This window comes from Poecilia reticulata, chromosome 7 (assembly GCF_904066995.2).
Source record: "Poecilia reticulata chromosome 7, P_reticulata-male-v2, whole genome shotgun sequence".
Taxonomy (NCBI): domain Eukaryota; kingdom Metazoa; phylum Chordata; class Actinopteri; order Cyprinodontiformes; family Poeciliidae; genus Poecilia; species Poecilia reticulata.
The window spans coordinates 4,306,454-4,327,738 of NC_088836.1; the positions used below are offsets into that span (position 1 = coordinate 4,306,454).

Consider the following 21,285-nt stretch of genomic DNA (forward strand, 5'->3'; position numbering starts at 1 on the left):
GAAAATCAGTATCCTTCGTTGTCATCTGCGGTGTTGTACTGGGAGTAGCCATGACTGACTCCTCTTTATCCGGCAAAGACTTCAAAGAAGCTGGACCAAGTTCAGTAATTGACCGGCCCAGTAGAGACATTACACTCTGAAGAACATCTGTGTAATCCTGACCTGTGAGCTTAGCCAAATTTTTCATTTCATTCAAGTAAGCTTGAGTTTTTTCTTTGGTTTCTAACTCAGAACAAACCACTGAAAGTTCTTCAATTTCATAACTAATGTTTCCAGTTTGACACTTATACGAGTATGGCAAGATTTTACGCAACCTCTCTAATGCATTTCCTGACACAAACTCAAAAATTATACAATCATGAAAATCTGAGTCAGAATCAGTTACAAATTTGAACTTTTCCATTGGTCCATAACCAGTCAAAAGTCAGCTACTTCATTATCAGCTTCTGTGTTTGTTGCATATCTAATCAACACTGCATTAGGTATTTTAACCTCATATTTCATCAAAATGTCCATACTGGCAAAAAAACTGCAATTCTTCAGCTCTCTACTGCCTCCTCCTGGCTAGCTCGCCAGAAATAAATGTAGTATATTTAAAGAATGCCATATGAATAAATGGATCAATTGGGCTGGTTTCTCAGAAGACTAGCACTCGACTCATGAAGGAGACACGGAGTCTGAAGATTTGCAGTGTGCCAGTGTGTTATATTGATGGTGAAAGACAACAATACATATAAATCCAACAAGAAAAACAGACATTTAAAAGGCCATACAAAACAAAACATGCGCAATACTAGGGAAGAAAACAAACAAACAAAACCAAAGTAAATTAATCCCCACAGTTGACCAAGCCCACACCCTTCAGTCCGTTGACCCCAAGCTGGGGTAATCAAATCCCAAGACAGGCTGACTCTGGGTAAGGTGCTTGCCTTGATGTGGTTTAGGTCCCAGGTGGGAAATCCGAAATCAAGATGAGACAGAAAAAGTTCTCAGGCTACAAGGAGCCTCCTACCATCCTGGCAGGAGAGCGGAAGTCTTCACACACGTAGTGCAATCTTTTTCTTATGGCTCTAGGCCTGGACATTTAGCTCGCCATCTTCTGGCCTGTACAAATAAACAGGACCAATAAACTTTGAAATCCAATTCAATCATTCTGATGTGTACACAAATCTATATTCAATAAATATCAAGTTCATTATCAATCCAATCAATATCCTATTTAGAGACATTAAAACTTCATTATTCAACCCAGTGTTGGTTCACTCAACCCCACACAACCAAGCATATTGCTAACCGCTACGTCAAACACTCACCAGATCCGCCGGTTGCTCTACATACAACTGACATCTCTCCTGGCTGGTCTGGTGGTAATCGGCTCCTATGGCGCCATTATAGTTAGACGATTTTTATATAGAATAAAATAAGGTGAAGAATATAAAGAATAACGCTCAACAAACCTGTAGCTCAGCTCTGCTCTGCTCAGCTCCCCCCAATGCATCTAGTGTTCAAACTTCCTGCTCAAATTAATATAGCCAGCCAATAGGCTGCAATACAACATGTGACCTTAGAAACTGGGCAGTGATTGGTTGCTTCATAGTCTCGTGAGAGCGACACTATTACCAGGATTATCACGTGATTTAATGACGAGTTTGAGAGACCGGTGAAAGCTAGAAATTTACACCCGGGCTACACATATATATATATATATATATATATATATATGAAATAAAAAATAAAAACAGGGCAATGTATTTTAATGCTCAATATTACCCATCAGATACCGTTCACCTTGTTTTACAGTGGGGGAACGGTATCTGATGGTCATATTTTGCCATCAGATATCGTCAGGGAGGCCTCGGGGAAGACCCAGGACACGCTGGAGGGATTACGTCTCTCGGCTGGCCTGGAAACGCCTTGGGATTCCCCCGGAGGAGCTGGAAGAGGTGGCTGGGGTGAGGAAAGTCTGGGCCTCCCTTCTGAAGCTGCTGCCCCCGCGACCAGACCCCGGATAAGCGGAAGAAAATTGGTGGATGGATGGATTTTTACTTCTCATTACTGCCATCCCAGAGAGAAACCTGCTGCCTGGACTGTTACATACCTGTGCTGAGAGAAATGACCTGATCCCCAAGGCCAACAAAAAGGACTCTGTGCCAATATTCCCAGACTTAAGAGAAGGAGGTTTGGTGTCTGTGTGTGACCTGAAAGGCTGACGTCTTCAGAATCAAAGGTTGGACCGCTTTTGTTTCCGGCCACAGTGAGACTGAAGGACAGCAAGTGTCCACTGAACAGGAACTGAACCTCTTTTTTCTGCCTGCCCTCTCGTTCCCATTCTTGTACAGACGACTATAAATCAGGGAAAAAAGAAGTTTTCCACATGGAGGTTTGACAAAATAATCTGCTAAAGATCTTAGAGCTTGTAGAGCATGACTGGTTAAATTATTATTATTTGGTAAATGTTCTCTTTTTTTCTGACCTTTGTGTTCTGGTCAGTAGAAGTAGATTGTTTGTCCCACATTGTACATTATTATGTTTGTGCAAGTTTGGTTTCTTGACATTAAATACATTTTTTGCTTGTTTGTTCTTCCCTACATAATTGGTTATTTATTCATTATGTAAAGCTCTTTGAACTGCGTTGTTGCTGGAATGCGCTAGACAAATAAGTTTGACTTGATTTACAAGAAAGGATATGCGAATGGGACTCTAGTTGCATGTCATAATTAACAGGTTAATCCAGAGAACTTGTAGGGTGAAATCAAATATTGTTTATGAGGCAAAATCAAGAAATGCAGAGAAACTGCAATAAAGCCAGGAGCACACCCCTACAGTTGTGAATACAACTAAATGAAGAAGCTTAAGACCCTGAAGCTGGTTTTTACACCTCAGTGTCAACAAACCCAGTAATAAAGTTTGTTTTCACATCTCTGCGACCGCATAAACACTCCGGGCCTTTTTCGCCGCCATCTGCCTCTTATCTCCCCATCAGCTTCCCGCACCGACTGTTTTTTGACAAAAGTGTCAAACAGGAAGTTGTATAACCTTCTAACCTACTAATCTCGTGTGGGCGTTCACAACAAACACAGCCCGCGTGTGGCGACAGTTAAAAATGATGCAGAGGAGTCGAGAGTCGTAGTTAAAAAAAATATTTATTGAAATCATATAAAAATAGCTTCTAACATAATTTACAATTCTAAATCAAGTGGGTGAAAAAAAAAACAATCTAAGTTTTCTCATACATACACACACTCACACACACATCATTCACTCAAACACCAGTGTGTGTTGGACACTGGTTACCATCAGTAGACGTTGAACGTTTACATACATTAAAAATGGAAGTGCTTTTCAGGATTATTTACACTTTATTTACACACACACACTAATCTGCTCTTTGAATATTTCAAGCCATAATAAATATGGTCAAAAACAAAAAAAAACTCCATCTTTGTTTATTCTCTTAAATAATCCGTGGGCCCTTCAGTGACTGTGGAATGAAATATATACATTCATAGACAGCCGAAATTCTCTCATAAATAAATAAATAAATTCTGCCATGAAAGAAAAAAAATAGCTCATTAGGCGTGGGAGAGCTGTCACAACAATAATAAATATCTTATTTACACGTTTTTTTGTCCCCAACGAATTTTTAAGACCTGTGTGAGGCACATTTTTTCTTTCTTTTGAAAAAAAAATAAAAATCTGAGCATTTAAAGAGCAGAAGATGTTTGTATCTCAGTGTGTGTTGCGTTGCATTGTTGTGTGCATTCAGGTTGAAGAGACTCAACACTTTGAGTTAAGCCCTGTGTTTGTATACAGTACAACACAGGAAGTAGAAGAAGGGGAGGAGGAGGAGGAAGGTGAAGTAGAGGTGGATGTTGAAGTAAACAGACTGAGGTAAGTCCAGTGTTTTTTCTTCTTCTCTTGATTTTGTTTGCACAAGTTGCTGCCGGCGCTATGAGGTCATCTGGTTGCTAATGACATTGGAGTAGTGGTGATAGTAGTGGTTGTAAAATAAAAAAATTACACAGGCTTTACTGATCTAGGCCTATGAGAGGGGAAACCAAAACAAGCCTTGTAAAGAGGAAGTAAACAAAAAGGTTTCTTTTTTCTGTTTGTGTTTAGAAATTCAAGTATTTTCAGGCTCCCATTGCCTAAAACAATCTCACATAAGGCACTTTGTTTTTTCTCTTCGGAACTCGCCGCCAACGCTTCTGCTCTTGGTTTTATGGAAGAAAACCAGCGAAGCGCTGCGAGAGATGGCGTAACTTGGGCTGTCCGAGTGCCGCTCAGCTCGCCCTCCTGGACGCCTGCACTGAGGCTCGGCGAAGGCCTCCGCGGTCGCTTTGTCATGCGAAGCCTTTACGTGTCAGTTCAGTTCAGCTTGGCTCGGTTGGGACTGGGTGAGCCCATTCACCGGGCTGCGGCGGTGGCCATGAAGGCGGCGGGCTCGTGGGCAATGCTGTGTAGCCTGATCTCGGCGGGCGACTTCTCCGTCTGCACCGTGGAGGGCACCACCGACGGCGACGTGTTCTGCATCCACGAGTGGTTGATGATGTCCTCAAGGGACGGCCGGTCAGCAGGCCTCAGGCATAAGCACCACTTGATCAGCTGCTGGCACTCTGGAGGAAGAGAAGGGGAGGGAGAGCTGTTTAGATGACCGCCGGCATCAACTCGTGTGACCGTTGCGGAGGCACGCGAGCTCACCTGTGGAGATTTTCCTCCGGAACAGAACCTGTGCCTTGGTGATCTCCTCATCGTGTTCAAACGGGATGTCTCCACACACCATGTCGTACAGCAGGACGCCCAGGGACCAAACGGTGGCTGAGCGGCCGTGATAGCGATGATACTTGATCCACTCTGGTGGACTGTACACTCTTGTACCTGTTAGACAAAAAAGCAATAAAGGTTATTAGTATTAATATTAGAAGCACAAGAATGTAATTAAAATAAGATACACAACATCCTTAAGCCAATAAATGTTTTTTTATGTTATAATACTGAAAATGAAAGCATTTAAGAGTTCCAGCTAAGCCTGTTTTTTTTTTTTTTTTATAAAGACTTTTATCAGAGCTCAGCTGCCAGGCAGCGTGACTTGCTGTGTTTGTGTTTAGACAGGAGCGCGTGAGGGAGGGAGGGAGCAGACATGTGACTTTGTTTACAAACTTTGAGTTGTAAAAATACCGCTTCCCTCCGATAGGGGGCGACAAGGCTACAGCCCTGGAGCGAGCGCAGGAAGATGACACAACCCAGGAATTTCTGCTACATAACTCTTAAGTCTACATACTATGTAACCTTTCTCCAGGGGGCAAAAATAGCCTTTTTTTTTTAAATCAACATACCGTCAAAGTCAGTGTAGACGGTGTCCTTGAGCAGAGCCCCGGAACCGAAGTCGATTAGCTTCATCTCGCCGGTGCGGAGGTCAATGAGGATGTTCTCGTCCTTGATGTCTCGGTGAACCACGCCGCAGCTGTGGCAGTGCCGCACGGCCTCCAGCACCTGGCGGAAGAAGCTCCGCGCCAGCTCCTCGGGCAGGGCGCCTTTCTCGGTGATAAAGTCGAACAGATCCTTGACGGTCTCCGGCCTCTCCATGACTATGATGAAGCTGTCCGGCCGCTCGAACCAGTCCAGCATCTTGATGACGCCGCGGAAGCCAGTTCCGACCTTCTTCAGGAGCACTATTTCCAGCGGCACGCGCGAGCCGTTAGCCTGAAGAAAAATAATAATAATTAGATAAAATAATAAAAACTATGTGACAGAAGGAAAAGCTTCGGAACAATATGAATAGTTTCTCACCAGTTCTGCCCACTCAGTCACTCTGTCCTTGGCTACATGTTTGACAGCAACCTAGCATGGCAAAGAGGAGACCGCTTTAGAAGACGTATACAACAACAAAATGTGTAAAACCGCCATTTTAAAATGACAATATGTAAATATAAAAGGTGAAAAGTGGACTAACCGGAGCTCCGTCGGATGTCCTCGTACCGGAGTAGACGGTGCCGAAGCCGCCGCTCCCCAGCACTGTGCCGACCTGATAAAGCTTCTCGAAAGCTTCTTTCTCCTTCACTGTAACACAGAAACATAACCGGTGAACACCAGAGCGGGCCAAAAGCTCTACGTGTCCCTAAAGCGAAGCTTTAGAAATGGGCGGCCAGCCATTGCTGTAGCCCCCGCCACTCCATGGACAGCGCAGTTAACGCAGAGGGATACAACAAAACAACAAAAAAACAGGGCGTCTAACCTTGCTGAACTTGCAGCTGCATTTTCGCCGGCATATCCACGGCAGAGATGTGAGCCAGAGAATTCAGTTTGGACAGCAGCATTCCTTAAATCAAATCCAGCACGGCGAAGGTCGGCGAACACGGTTGTAAATGTTTTATTCCGATATCAGGAGCCTCCCGGCGCTGCTTGTTGGGGCTGCGTGTCCACGTTGCAGGAACAAAAAAAATGCGGCAAGGATCCTCTCATCCAGACAGAAGGCAAAATCCGTCTGTGGTCCAGGAAAGTAAAAAAAAATAAAAAGGCAAAAACAACAACTCGATGTATAGATGTGTTCTCTTTAAAAGGAAACCGACGCGAAAGCGCAGTTGTTTCCCGTGATATTTGTAAACAGAGGAGTAACGACGAGACGGATCACAAAATTGGAAACACCAACGCCTCGGCCAGACACCGGCTTCTGGAAACAAAAAGCTGGGGGTAGGACGTTTATAAGGCGGTAGTAGAAGGCGTAGCGATAAGCTCCTTAGTCTTTCATAGCCCGCCCCTTTGCCTCCGTGAGCCAATGAGGACGCAGACAAGCACGTCAATCACAGGATGAAAATAGAGACAGCCTCGTAACCGACGGGGCCAGACAGACGTGGCGGGAATCAAAACGCGCCAAAAAGGGCTGGAATAATGCGTGATTAGGGATTCATGTTGGAGGGAGATGCAAATTCAAAAGCCGAAAGCTTCTGCCTCCTTCAGCACATGAAACATGTCAAATAGTATCACTAAAGTGCTTTATTTCATATTTTGTATGTGCCTTTATTAAATCTAGATATTTACTTAATTATAAATGTGAATTAATATAAATACTTAGACTAGAATAATAATAATTTGAAACTTTGACTGTACACGAATACAACTTTTGAAATAAAGTTCTTTGAAAATAAACAGACTTTAAAGTCTTGATTAATAATAATGGCTTCATTCTTTGAGTAGTTTGCTCTGTAATGTTTAGTTTTTTTTCTGCATCGGAAGAAGTTTGCTCCTATTGGAGCCTGCACTCAAACCGACGCAGAGAGTTGTTTTCACACAAAAGAGGCGCAAACAGCCCGAAAGCAGTTCATCATTTCGGGTTTCATCTCCTCGAGCCGTCATTTACCCTAATCGCTTTCGCATTGAAACAAAATAGTTTACTGGCTGCAGTGGAGCCTCCCTCCCTCTCTCAAACTGCGCCGCCGCGCATCAAAGCGGCGCAGGAGGAGAAAAGGCGCATTCCGCTCATTCTTTCAAATTGGGTGGCCACGTTTGTGGGTCGTTCACAGGATGTGGGAAACTGGAGATAAAAAGACTTCCATTTACCCCGCCCCATCCCCCCTCTTTTTTTACCCGTCACCCTCCCCTGCCTTCCCTCTCCACTCCTCGTCTCTCCACCCTGCTTTTCCCGCGCATGTCATTGTCTGAATGGCATGCTCGCGCCTCCTGCTTCAACTCACCTTTTGTTTTCCTTGGATTTTTTTTTTTTTTTTTTAGTGCATTTGTACTACTTGCGAAATCAGACGCAAAGAAATTAGAATCGTTAAGCTTTATTAGGCAATAAGATAATGCTATTAAAAATATTACCATCCAGCCACGTGCGTCATGAATTGAATGTGAAAAGTCAGTGGAGCGTTTCTCTGGTTGTCTGCAGGTGATTCTGGGTATGTGGAATGAAACTTGCTCGAGTTTGAACAAAAAACCCCCCCGGGGCAAATTCCTCAGATAGCTTCTGAAAGTGTGAGAGTTGAAAACTTGCTTATATGCAAATCATCTCTTGCGCTGCTCGGCTTGTGTTTGGGAGGCGTTCAGCATGCCGCAAATAAATAACATGGAATTTCCACTCTTAATACGTTTTTATTTCTTCTTTTTTTGTTTTGTTTGTTGCCTGGTTTCATTTTTGAGCAAAATCACAGCAATCTGTGTCCTCTTTATTTCCCCCTCTTTTCCTTTCAGGAAAGAAAGAAAAAAAAAAAGCAGAGGTTTTGTTTACATTCAGATCTTTCTCGTCACCAGCCTGCATCCAGCATGACGTCCTGAGACAAAGAGGCGTCTTGCTGATTCTGAATCCAGATTGAAATTTTGGATGATCTGCCTGAGTAGTTTAGGCTCACTTTAATCTCTGCCTTTTTGTCGATAGTCTCCTAATTTTTAGTGCTTACTTATTTCACGATTAATCTATTCTAAACCCTGCCTTTTTCTCTCCGGTGCAGTGTGTATTTTTACTAACAAACACCAGTGTTTTCAACATGGTTTCATTCATAGTTTCAAAAAATTTACTAAATAACTGCTTCAAGAATTTGTATTAAGGCCCCTTTAATCTGATTTATAAAGTCCAGCGCAACCAGTTATCCTCGCCTAATTATGCTACTGTGTGTGTTTTGGATTCAGGTGGACTGAATATATAAGCACAGGATTCTTTTTAGATTTCCATTCTGGATTTGAGACCAAATACAGTAATTTGATTGGCAATTTTATTACAAACATTTACTTAACTATGGCAGCCATTTTGAAAAACCTAACAATTATCATTAAACGTGGTTTATGTGGACCCAATTATGTCAGTCATGACAACATGTCATTTGTCAATTTCATCTGTGAAATTGACAAATGCAGAGCAAAAATATATTTTCCTCGACGACCACGTCGGCCAGCTTGAAAAATGGCCGCCATCTTGAATTTTTCCATTTTCAAAAAAATCAAACTGGCAACATCAGCGCCCAGTTAGATCCTTGTATCCGCATTTGAAAGATATGTCTGAAATATTCAGTTAGTCAAAAAATTAATTTTTTATGATAACTATGATAGCCATCTTGACAAAACTAAAACATATCAGTAAACATGATTTCTGTGGACCCAGTTATGTATAATTTGGCAAATATTTATCAAATATTAAATTTGCCTTGGCGACCATGGTAGGTAGCCATCTGGAAAAATGTCCGCCATCTTGAATTTATAAGAAATTAATGCTATTCTTTTTTCTGTTTTATTTATACATTTTTTCTTCAACAGGCAAAAAGGAAACATCTGTGCCAAGTTAGCTCCTTGAGTCCACATGTGGAATATTTTGCTGAAATACTCACACTCATATACAATTTCAAGTTGTGATGTGACAAAATGTGAAAATTGTCAAGTAGCATGGATACCTTAGCAGGCCACTGATTTTCTGTCAATACATTGAACAATTTTGCATTGTTAAAATGATTTTATCTGCATCCTCATGTTGAAGTGGTGGTGAAGTTGCAGTCAGAAGTGAGTTCATGTTCAACCAGATGCCCTGAAGAGGTGTGTGTAAACGGAGATGACCTGTGACGTAAAAACGTTTTTGGGAGTGTGTGCATGCTGCAGATATTCCTGCCTGCATAGATCAGCAGGGTTCGAATGACAGCCATCCAACCTCATCCGTCAGAAGGACATATTATTAGTTTGGGACCAGCTGCTCACACCAATATCTGGAAGTCTCAGTTACTGAGGTTGCCACGGCAGCAGGTTCATACAGTAAATCAGGACTGACATATCTATGTGGCCACGCACTTGATCATCTCTAAATTTTGCCTACTTTGTCATTAACAATGACGTCCTCTGTATGCTGGAACTCTAGAGACCATGAGTGGAAAAAAACAGCGCAGTGGCTGATTATTTGGTTTACATACGCAATCGCTGTATTTCTATGAATTACTTCCTCTTTCTAGAGAAATAGAAACCATAACCAGAGGAACGTTGCACAACACCAGATTATGTTTCTTCAGAAAAAAATGTGCAGATTGCTTTGATATTTCTTTTTCCAAATTGCTTTTTTAAATTACATTATTATTAAAAACCAACATCTTTGTTGCAACCTACTTAAAAAACATATATTTACATTTCAAAGTTGGAACTTTGTTTTTCTCTCAAATTGCAAAAAAAAATTAAGTTTTTCTTTATATTCAAATGCATGAAAAATATGCACAGTTCTTTGATATTTCCTTTTCATATTGCATTTTTTATTACATTATAATAAAAACAAACATCTTTGTTGCAACCTATTAAAAAAATACAAGTATTTACATTTCGGATATGTCAGAGTTTGAATGCTTTGGCCCTTGGATTGGAAAAAAAATTAGTTTTTTTTTAAATATTCAAATCGATGAAGAAACTAACATTTCTTTCATTCTGCTGCTGTAAATCTTCTGCAGAGGACGCTACACGGTATCCACCTGAGGCAGCACATGTTCCACCCCATCTTGATATTGTAAACTTATGCAATGTTGTATCCTTACTGACTACAAACTTGGAGCTTCCCATAACTTCCCTTATCTCTGCGCCCTTTCAAGGCATCCTTGACCTGGCGCTCCACCCTCAGCCTGCTTCAGAAAGTTACGATACTTCCTGCCTGACACATTAACTAAGGGAAAATTACATTTAGCCTCTTTATGTCTTTTCATTTTACTGTGCCTCGCAAAAGTATTCACACTTCTTATACTTTTATTGTATTTTGTCACGCTATGGCCACAGAGCTCAACGAGTTTTATAGTTTTATACATTTGGTGTGAATTGGTGCAAGTTTGTGAAGCAGAAAGATAATAAAAAGTGATTTTCTTTCAAATGTGACCTCTGATTCATATTTTTGCCCATTCTTTTTTTTTTTTATAAAATAAATCAAACTCAGGTTAAATTGGAAAATTAAATTTCAAGTCTTCCAACAGAGTTTCAATTGAATATGGGTTTGGACTTTGAGTAGGCCACTCTAGAAAATGAATATTCTTTGACCTGAACTGTTCCACTGAATCTTCAGCTGTGTGGTCAGAGTCGTTATATTTGCTGGAAACCGAAACTCCACCCCCGTGTCAACTACCTTACAGCGATTAGCACAAAAACAATTCCACAGGATAGGGCTGCCACTACTACAGATCTACTCAATAAATTCAAATATTACTGAAAAGTCTATTTATTTCAGAGACTTCAACAATAAGTGAAATGCGTTAATTAAATTAATTATATTCGTGTAGATATTTGAAAACCTTCATTTTTGTTAATTATGATGATTTTCCACTTACAGGTAATTAAAGAAATGACATATAAAATTAGAATATTACATCAGACCAATAAAAGACATTGTCTAAAGAAAACAGAAATGTGGGCTTAATGAATCTTATATTTAAAATCTGCTTAATTTAAAAAAAATACAAACGGGCCTCATGAACACATATTCTATGTTATTGAATATGATTGTATGTATGGCTGCAGGTTCAGCAGAGGTGTGTGATATGGCTTCTGCATATTTTGGTAACGGTTCGATGTTGAGTAAACACATGTCCAGTATTGCTGATGCCGATGCAATCCTGGTAAAATGCCGACACGTTTAATTTTTAAGTTTGATCTTATCGACAAACTTCTGACCCTCAGATCTTTTTGTGTTTTGTCTTTGAATTATTTTCTTAAAACCTGGGACGTAATTTGGACAAAGTTTATGGGTGAGTACAAAATACTTTAATAACATATTAACAGAATAATGAGAAAAACAGAACAAATTTATGTGATTTTTTTCCCCTAAGAGTAAAAAAATCATTGTGTGAGAACTAATCAAACCAATTATCTTTTTTGAGTTAAGTTGAGAAACTGCAATTGCAATACAAAAATAATGTTTGATGGCTTGAAATATTGATATCAAGCTGGTATCGGTATTGTATCAATACCACGCTATTATCGATACGATACTGATACTGGCTTGATAGTGATATTATCGATATTTTAGATCGATCCCACCACCTTTTAAGTTCAGGTTGTATCAGTGGGTTGTATTTACTCTATTTACTAATTTGCTGAATTTTGAAGGCAGTTGCATGTACTGGATCAGACTAAAGGGAGATGAGATTAAATAAATCAGAGTTTTGTGTTTAACCTGCCCCCCTCCCCTTATCCCCCATAAGAATGTGAAAAATGTTTCTGTATTCCTGTCCTCATCTCAGCTAACAGGTCCAATCAGCTGGCTCGGCTCAGAGAACTTGTTTTGCTCAGACGTCATCATGACGAGTCAATCACGTCTTCAGCTGCCGCTGCAAATCCCACCTGCTCCCACTCTACACGAGTCAGGAAAATCAGCAGGAGTTTAAATGGAGGTCAGTATATCTTCACCTGACAGCTATTCCTGCAGCAGCTCTTTGAACGACGAGGAGATCTAAAGCTGGACCGGTCCAGCTTTAGATTTTTTGCAATTGGGGACTCAGTGGACGGTGGCTGGGGGTCGGGGGGGTTGCCTGCAGATCTAGAACAAAGTGAGGTGCTTCATGCTGTTTTTTCACGATTGACAAAGATTAGCACATAATTACAGGGTGGTCATAAAGCTGCCCCACAGCCCAGCAGGAAGAGCAGCATCCCCTCCCTCACACAAACACAGCCGGCCCGTGTCATTTAGCCCCATCAGCTTGCTGGACAATGAAGCCCTCAGGGATGTCGTTTTGAACCACTTTGGATTTGACAGCAAGGAATTTATAGTTAAAGTAAGAGGTGGCTCTGATGTACAGCTTTCGGACCACACTTCCTCTTCCTCGCCTTCTGACCTAGGGGTCCACAACCTTTACAAACCGAAGAGCCGATTCTGCCCTCAGTCCGGCTAATTAAAGCTTGTTGAGAGCCACAAATCTTATATAACCTTTCGTGAAAAAACCAACTTGGATATATGCTACTGTTTTTTTTTTTAAAGAAGAATCATTTTGTTTCTGTTCTTAGGTTTCAAAACAAAGAAAAACATAAAATATTTATTAGATTTATAAAAATACAAATTCACACTAATTTCTAGTGCAGTTACAGAACTAACTTTCAAATAATTTTCTCAAGCTATATGAGCTTCAATAATTCCTTAATATTTATCAAATCTGTTTCCATTGGTAAGTTTTTCACTTGTAAAGGAGAAAAACACCTTGTTTTCCATATGTTTTTAAATATGTTTTGAGAAGGGTATTTTTTTCAGTGTGCATTTTTGTCAAACTCCAAAGTACTCCTACAACATCATATACAAGTTTGAACTTAAAAAAAAAATGTTTTTCTATGTCCGGGTCTTCCAGGATTAAAACCCCACAAATAAACAAACGATGAAACATAATCTGTCAGACTTCCTATTTAGCTGCAGAGTGTTTTTAATCCTCTCCAAATAAGGATAACTTCCGCATGTGTTGCAGTCTGACGTGTGTGTGTGTGTGTGTGTGTGTGTGTGGGAGGTAGGAGGAAAAGAGAAATTATTTTTAGGGGTCAGTTAAAGGAAGACAGAGCTGCTGCGGTGTGGTCAACCTCTCCTCAGCTAGCTTCCTGCCCCCCTCCTCATCAACAGCCCTGACCGACAGGGCCATGAGAAAACCCTCTGACTGACATCAAACGGAGACCTTTGTGGGAACAGCCCCCACGCAAGGTTTGCAGCTTACCCCTAAGGTCACCAGAGGTCAACTTTCATGTCATCACAGGCCTTGTCTAGGGTCAGAGGTTATTGGCATACCTGTGTAGCGCCACTCAGACTGTTCCTCTGAGGAATTAGCCCCACTTGCCCCAGTTAAAGAAGTTGATTACCGAAGAGAGACTATTTATGGTTTGTTTACAGCCATTGTTGTGCTCGTTAAAGGGGGAAGTGGTAGATAATCGGTGTGTGAAATAAAGCAGGGTGCTTTCAAGGTTGCCACTGGTTACAATGACGAGGCTGTTGTCAGCTTCAGATGTGTCTGTTGTGGGGTTTAGATGGTAGGAAATAACATTTCCTACTTTATCCCGGGAATTCCGTCGGGATAATGACGCTGTTGACAGAAAGGATTATCCTCTATTCTCGAAAAGCAGAAAAACAGAAAATATTACCATCTTGCAGAGAGACTTAGCTCGATGGTATTTGACCGTACTTATGAGCAAGTAACGGATTTGCCCAAATGTTGTTGACATTTAAGAACTTGAGCAGCACATACCTAGGAAGCATGTAGAAGCCTCCCTGTAGGGTCAAAATCCATAGAAACGTGTTTGGTAGAGTTAAGGCTAATCATCACTGGTGTTATTTCAGTTCACTTAGCATTATATATTTTTGTGTTCATTTAGTAATGTGTTTGTCTTATTTAATGATCTTATTTGTTCTTTGCTTGTTTTCTATTTTCATTTAGTATAATTTTACCATTTCTAAAAGCTATAATACCTCTTATTTTAGACAATCATTTAAATCTCTTTTTCAGCTCAGTTTGTACTTCATCTTTAGTTTATTATGTTATATGCCTGGTTCCAGTGTAAGACTTTCCTAATTTTTGACAATCTGCTAACATGAAGAGGCAAGATGGCACTTCTATCAAAACAACAGTCAGGACATCGTATCAACACACAATAAATTAACATCTAAAATAAAGTTTGTTGTCATTTTAGCATTATTTTATTTGCAGCTCACTGGTTTGCGGAGTCCGTCGTTTCCATAGACACAATGAACTGAGCCCTCAAACAGACTAAGTCTTCTAAATCCTTTTTGATACTTGCAGAGAACCTTTTCGAAGTGCCAGACCAGTGTTTAAAATTCTGTTTGATTACTTGAAGCACTTAAAGGTCGAATGCTCCAGAAACCTGATGCTGGGGACGGGATCATGAATCCCAGGATTAAAACACCCAACTGAACATTATGAAGTGTACACTTGTAACTTCGGCATCCTTGAACTCAGATGACAAAATTGCTGTGGGAAAGAAAAATGGAGGATTGTAGATATTGGTAAACCAGAGGTTAATGACCTTGTTTAACAGTTCCACTTATAAAAACTAAATTATCTTTTTGTAAAAAATTTCTTATAGCCTTCAAATTAAATATTAATTCAAGAAAAAAAAGTATAATTATAATTTGAAAGCCAGTGGGTTTGATAAACTTGCTATGTCAAACTGGCATAAGAGGTTAGATAACCCAAAAATTGTATTTGGCTTTCTACTCATAAAAGTAAAGCACATTTTACTTTTTACTCAAATAAAAATAAAGTGTTGACATCCAAGAAATTACTTAAGTAAATGTCAGAAAGAGGCTGCTGAGATAATGAGTAACTGCCTGACCTTTACAGCAGATTTAAAATTTAGCAATGACGTCAAAAGTTGAAAGTTACTTGCAAATTCTGCTGTTTTAGACTAAAACTTCAAAAAAATAATACAAATAAATAACATAGATACGAAATAACTAAATGACGAAGGACATCTACACAGTTTTTTGTGGACATTTTGTTGTCTCTATTTGGAGGGTTTTCAGATTCTTCACTGAGGAGGTCCACTCCATTGCCCCCCTTTAAAAAGTTTCCAGATATGCCACTGTGACAGATTGGAAAAGATTACCCAGACAGCAAATTAACATATCTACACCAGACTAGCTTCAAGGGTTGTGCACTCCAATAGGCTCCAGGTACACCACACAATGAATTTAAGGGCTAAAACGGTGGATTTTGCGTATGTCACCTTTAATGCATTTTAAGGTGTAGGTGGTACTTGAATGATTAAAATAGGTAGTTATAGGCATCTTTAGAGTGGGTCTCAAGTGTTTGCTGGTTAGCTGTAGTTCCTAACCCTAACCACCTTGAACACCAGGGGTCCACTCTTTTCCTTTGGTTTCACATGTACTTGCAGATTTGTGTTGGTCTGTCACTTTGAATCCGAATAAAATACATGGACGTTTGGAGTTTTAACCTGACAAAATATGCCACACGTCACTGTGAAGACATATACTAACAATAGAAACATGCTGCTGTTAGAAACCACAGGACTGGAGTCACCACACCACAACTTGTGGTATTAGAGCAAAGGCAGAGCTGCTGCTGATGATGATAATGATGATGAACTCCTGATGCATCATTTCCAGCTCCTCCGCTGTAATGTTGTTACACTCAGAACCAGTGGAAGGTGGTGGGGGGGAGGCTCTGAGGCCACGTTCCTCTGTGGAAAATATGCTGATCCAGGAAGAAAGCTCTCTGTTGTCACCTTCCCACGGTGGCTGAGGAGGGGAGAGGGCTGGCGGTGGGGGTTGTTGTAGAGCGCGGCCCGTGCGCATTCATCCACGTGAGAAACCGGCACCGGTGACATATTAAACTGGCGTCACAAACAACCCAGTGTCACTGCCGAGGAATGCGCCCTTTGGGATTATCTCCAACTTCCCACAGGGACACACAGAGAGAGAGAGAGAGAGAGAGAGAGAGAGAGAGAGAGAGAGAGAGAGAGAGAGAGAGAGAGAGAGAGAGAGAGAGAGAGAGAGAGAGAGAAAGAGAGAGAGGGGGGGAATTTCTGCTTTCCTTTCTGTTCGGTAATCAGCTGTTCTGTTTTTATTTTCAGCAATGTCCTGAGAAAAAACAAAAAACAAAAAAAACAAACACCCCATTAGGGGCAGGTTGAACTGATTCCACCTATTAATAGTCTCCTCTGTTGTGGGACACTGAACAAAATCCCCACGAGGGAGGTAAAGTTTAGTCCTGCTTAAGCATTTAAAGGTTGCCACCGCTCTGTTTTGTTATGTACCACACTCTAGTTTCAGCTCTAACTTTCCCTTTCTTTCTTTCACTCTCTCTGCTCCCCCCCACCCTCTCATGTTTACAGTTGATTTGCATCGTGTCCTGGGAAGAAGGGGTGAGCAGTTTTTGTTGTCGTGGTGCTGGCAGAGGGGGGTTTCCCACCAGTTTCTCCCTCTCATCCGGCTGAATCAAAACACCTCTGTGTTGCTGCCGGTGATGTCATGTCCCAGAAAGCGCTCAAAGCTGTTTCCATGGGAAACCCCATATCAGGAAATCCAGACACCCACCCCTCCGCTCCCCTCCTCTTCTCTCCCCTTGATTGTTCTAGCAGTGCAGCTTGGAAAGAACTGAGGTTTCTGATTAGGTTCCCATCCTTCTGCTGGTGGAGGTAGCCAACTTAAACTTACTGAACTCAAATTAACTGGCCTTTGCAAGACGGGCTTTAAAAATTCCTGCAGAGGAATCACTATTGCCCGATTTATTGAGTAATTCGCCTTCCGGCTCTCATAAACTCTAGCAGTGATCACTAACTCATTTGTACTTCATTATTCCATCCCCTTTGTGAAATGCACAAAACTCTCAGCATGCTGCCACCACCACCATGCTTAGCAGTCAAGACAGTCTTCTTTCGTGTTAAGGCTTGAACCTTGACTCCAGCATTTGTTGAGGGTCAAATGACTCCATCTTTATCTCGTATGATGATGAAATGTTTTTCCAGAAGGTGCTTGACTCGTCCATGTGGACAGCTGTGTCTGGTGATGTTGGATGTTAGGATCACTTCACTGTGGTTGCTGGTGGTGCAGCATCTGAACTTGAGTCAGATCTTGACCTTGGACCCTTCAGGTCAATGACCCCAGACTTTTAACCCTTCATACAAAAAAAAACACAATCAAGTAGGGTTGGGAAATAAATCAGTAGCTTCATATATCGCGATAGACATGTGATCAATAGCAATAGAAGATACTTTGAATAGAATATCCAATAATTTCACTGAAGTCCAATCCAGAACTACACAGGATTCTGGGGGATGTAGGCAGATGAAAGACTTTAGTTGCTCAAATCTATCTAAGCTGGGGGGATGGCATTGACTAACTCAATATATGGTAACCTAGCAACAACCTGTTGTGTAAAATGTACAGCAGCAGTTTCATGTTTTGTCTCATCACTGCTTAAAAATAAAAAAAGATTGGGTGGGAGTGGAAATGAGTCCAAGAGGAAACTGTGGATAAAACAGTTTGGTAATATTTCAGATATACATAAAACAATAATTATTGATATCGACTGACATGAAATGCTTATATTGTGATATGATTTTTTTTGTCAAACTTTTGCATCATTTCAAAGTTACTGAATTTTTCTTTTGTGTAACCAAGCGAAAGGAGTGGTCCAAATAAATCATTGAAAAGCCAAAAGTCTGGTGGCTATTTACGGGGTGCAGACAAAAATCATAAAGTGGACAAACAAACAGAGAATAAATGCCAGTAGGGCTGATAACATGTTAAAAAATGGAGGGGTTCTGACTAATTTATATATTTTTACTATTCATGGGTGACTCTGATGGTAATGGTAAATGGACTGAATTTATAAAGCACTTTTCAATCATTTTTTACCACTCAAAGCTGGAATTGAACCTACAACCTTCCGATCGCAAGACAACCACTCTACCCACACAGCCACAGTTGCCCCTGATCATTAACCTTCACAAATACTGGGGTCCCACTGCAGTTTGGTTTTCCGTTTTGTTGATTTCACATTACCTACAGTTTGAGTTGTGCTTTCTGTTCTTTCTCATATTATAACTTCTTGGTATTTTAGCTCGGCTGTCACTTGGTAACTTTATTTAGAAATAATCTAATAATTGAGGCTGCAAAACAAAACAAAGCGAAGCAAAAGTCACAAGAAATATTCTAATGGTAGCTTGATTGACGTTGTCAAAAAGTATAGAACTGGATCAACCAGACTGGTTCTATAAATATGTAATATTTATAGAATATTATAAATGGCAGAGAATTTCAATTTCTGAGCGCTGAGTGACGCTCTGGTCAGCAGTGATGAATGTTCTGTTGTCCAGCTGCAACACCTCTGGGTAAAAATGAGCATTCAACAATGTAAATGATGATTCTCCTGACTCGTTTACTTTGAAACAGCGAGGGAGTTTTGCATCTACTTTACTATTCTCACTCCCAACGAGCGGATTTGCTTCTGAAAGCCTGCTGTGAACGTAATGTGTGCGAGTTGTGTGTTTATGTATGCCTTTGCATTGATGTGTGTGTGTTGAATGCATGTCGCTGGGTGTGTGTTTGCCATGGCGTTAAGAATGTGGAGTCTTCAGGCTGCGGGAGGGGCAGGAACGCAGAAGAATGTCTTCACTCCTCACCTCCGTCCTCCCATGTCTCCTCTTCTGCACTTATCACTTCCTGTCAATGTGCCATTACAGGATAAGGCAGACGTTGCATTCTTCTCATTTGATGTTTCCTTTGTGATAAGAGTGAATGAATAAAGCCACCCACTTTATCACTGGACATAAACGTTTCGGCTTAATTAGTGGCCGGGCTCAAAGGACGTGTTGATCCGGCTCCTTTCTGTTTTTTTTTTCTTTTTCTCTGGCTCAAACGTTCAAAGATTTTAGCATCCGTCCTCATGGAGACAAACTGTTTTTAGATGCAGGGTTTGCTTCAGTGCACATGGTGTCTCTCCATGTACCGCCTGTCCCTGGTGACACTGAGGGTCAGCGGAGGGGGGAACTCTGGTGATGCTGCTTAGAGATCAGTAAGGCTGTTCCTGAATGAGAGAATTATCCAACACTTGGCATGAGATGGGAAAGTTCCAAAAATTTTATTTATTTGGAAAAAACATACTCTGTAATGCCAAATAAAATAGATGAATTAATGCAAATTAAATGTGTATCTTTATCATTACTTTCTTTATCATGATGAAGAAAATAATAAAAAATAATGTCCCAAATGTAAAAACTGCAGCAGAAATTTGTTTGTGCATCTAGCATGCAGAGGGTCTTATAACACAGATCAAACTATTAAGTGTTTTATCCTTTCCTTCCCTTCCTTTCTTCTCTCCTTCCTTCTTCCTTTCATTCCCTTTTTCTTAATTTATTCCTTCCTGCTTGCCTTCCTTGTTTCACTAGTATGAAATAAAGTTTAAAATGTTACATCAGTTGTACAGCAGCATCAAAGATGATGCGATCTTGTGCTTTCCAGGTTTCATGGCCGTTGGACAATTATCAACATGGACTTGAGAATTCAATTTTACTAAATTCAGAAAAAAACAATCTACACTTTTTAGTTAAATAATTGATTAACTGAACACTTGATAATTGTTTGACTTTATAATGACAGCAGTATTTAGTAATCATCCATGCATCCTGTTCAGCTCCGGCAGTAACAGGTACACACTGTCTTCCTACTTTTCAGTTTTTCTGGACAAACCCAGAGCTTTTCCAGAGAACCATTGAGTACTAAGGTTGCTCCTGGGTCATCCTGGGAAAACCAAAGTGAGGAGTCCTGGATGCATTCCAATCAGATAGCAGCAAAGCCATAGGTTTACTCTGAGCTCTCTTTGCCCACCCATAGTGATGTGATAAAGATGGAGACCTAAATGATGAGGAAATGGAGTCAAGCTGCTGAAACGACCCTCTATGTTGTGGCCAGGCTTTGTATTGCTAAAACAAATATCTTGGTATAAAACAAATTATGTTAAGTTACTGTAAACAATAATCTCTATGCCAATATATGAGGGTGCTTGTGTAAAGTAATAATTATCCTACCAGGAAAGTGACCTTTATTGCACGTCACAGCAGTTGTTTACTTTCCTGCAGCAAATGACTCCCTGTCAAACTCCCAACCCTTCTCATTGTGGACAGGTCAAACAAGAGCCACCGAAGAGCCAGATCTCAACGACGCACGCGGATGTGTAACTTTCCCTTTCCTACACCAGTCACACCCCGCCGCTGCTGCATGTGCACAGGGAACCCTGCTGTAAACAGTGGCTGATGGGAAGGAACGTGGGAGAGGCTCGCTCTGGAGAACCCAGCCTTTGTTTACATTCTCCAGCCCTGACGTCAGCAGTGAGTGAAGGGGCCTGGTGGATCAACATAGGCCATGCGGGAGAGTCGTGTTTACCTACCTGGGGGGAAAAAAAGATGAATGTGTCATCAGGGATGTTTGCTACATCTTCAGCAAACAGAAAGAAGGAAATGTTGAAGCAGAGAGAGCAGGGAGGAATAAGCAATGTAGAGGAAAGAATGTCACATGAACAACAGAGATGATACACAGGGAAAAAGATCCATCCATCCATCCATCCATCCATCCATCCATCCATCCATCCATCCATCCATCCATCCATCCATCCATCCATCCATCCATCCATCCATCCATCCATCCATCCATCCATCCATCCATCCATCCATCCATCCATCCATCCATCCATCCATCCATCCATCCATCCATCCATCCATCCCAGACGTCCCTCTCTCCAGCCTCTTAGGTCAGCTCCTCCGGCGAATCCTAAGGTGATCCCAGTAAAAAAAAAAGATCTCACCATGGTTTTCTGGGTCTTCCTCTGGGTCTCCTTCCAG

General features: G+C 41.0%; 1 protein-coding gene across 1 annotated transcript; it reads right to left on the reverse strand.

Moving 5' to 3' along the window:
- Positions 1 to 3,124: 3,124 nt before the first annotated feature.
- Positions 3,125 to 6,686, reverse strand: pim1 (Pim-1 proto-oncogene, serine/threonine kinase). The gene is made up of 6 exons (XM_008412790.3): positions 6,236 to 6,686; positions 5,954 to 6,060; positions 5,791 to 5,841; positions 5,337 to 5,703; positions 4,702 to 4,878; positions 3,125 to 4,616 (listed from the first exon to the last, which is right to left on the reverse strand). Exons 1-6 carry the CDS (start codon positions 6,315 to 6,317, stop codon positions 4,408 to 4,410), a joined length of 993 nt encoding a protein of 330 aa, XP_008411012.1. The 5' UTR covers positions 6,318 to 6,686; the 3' UTR covers positions 3,125 to 4,407.
- Between the last annotated feature and the right edge of the window lie 14,599 nt (positions 6,687 to 21,285).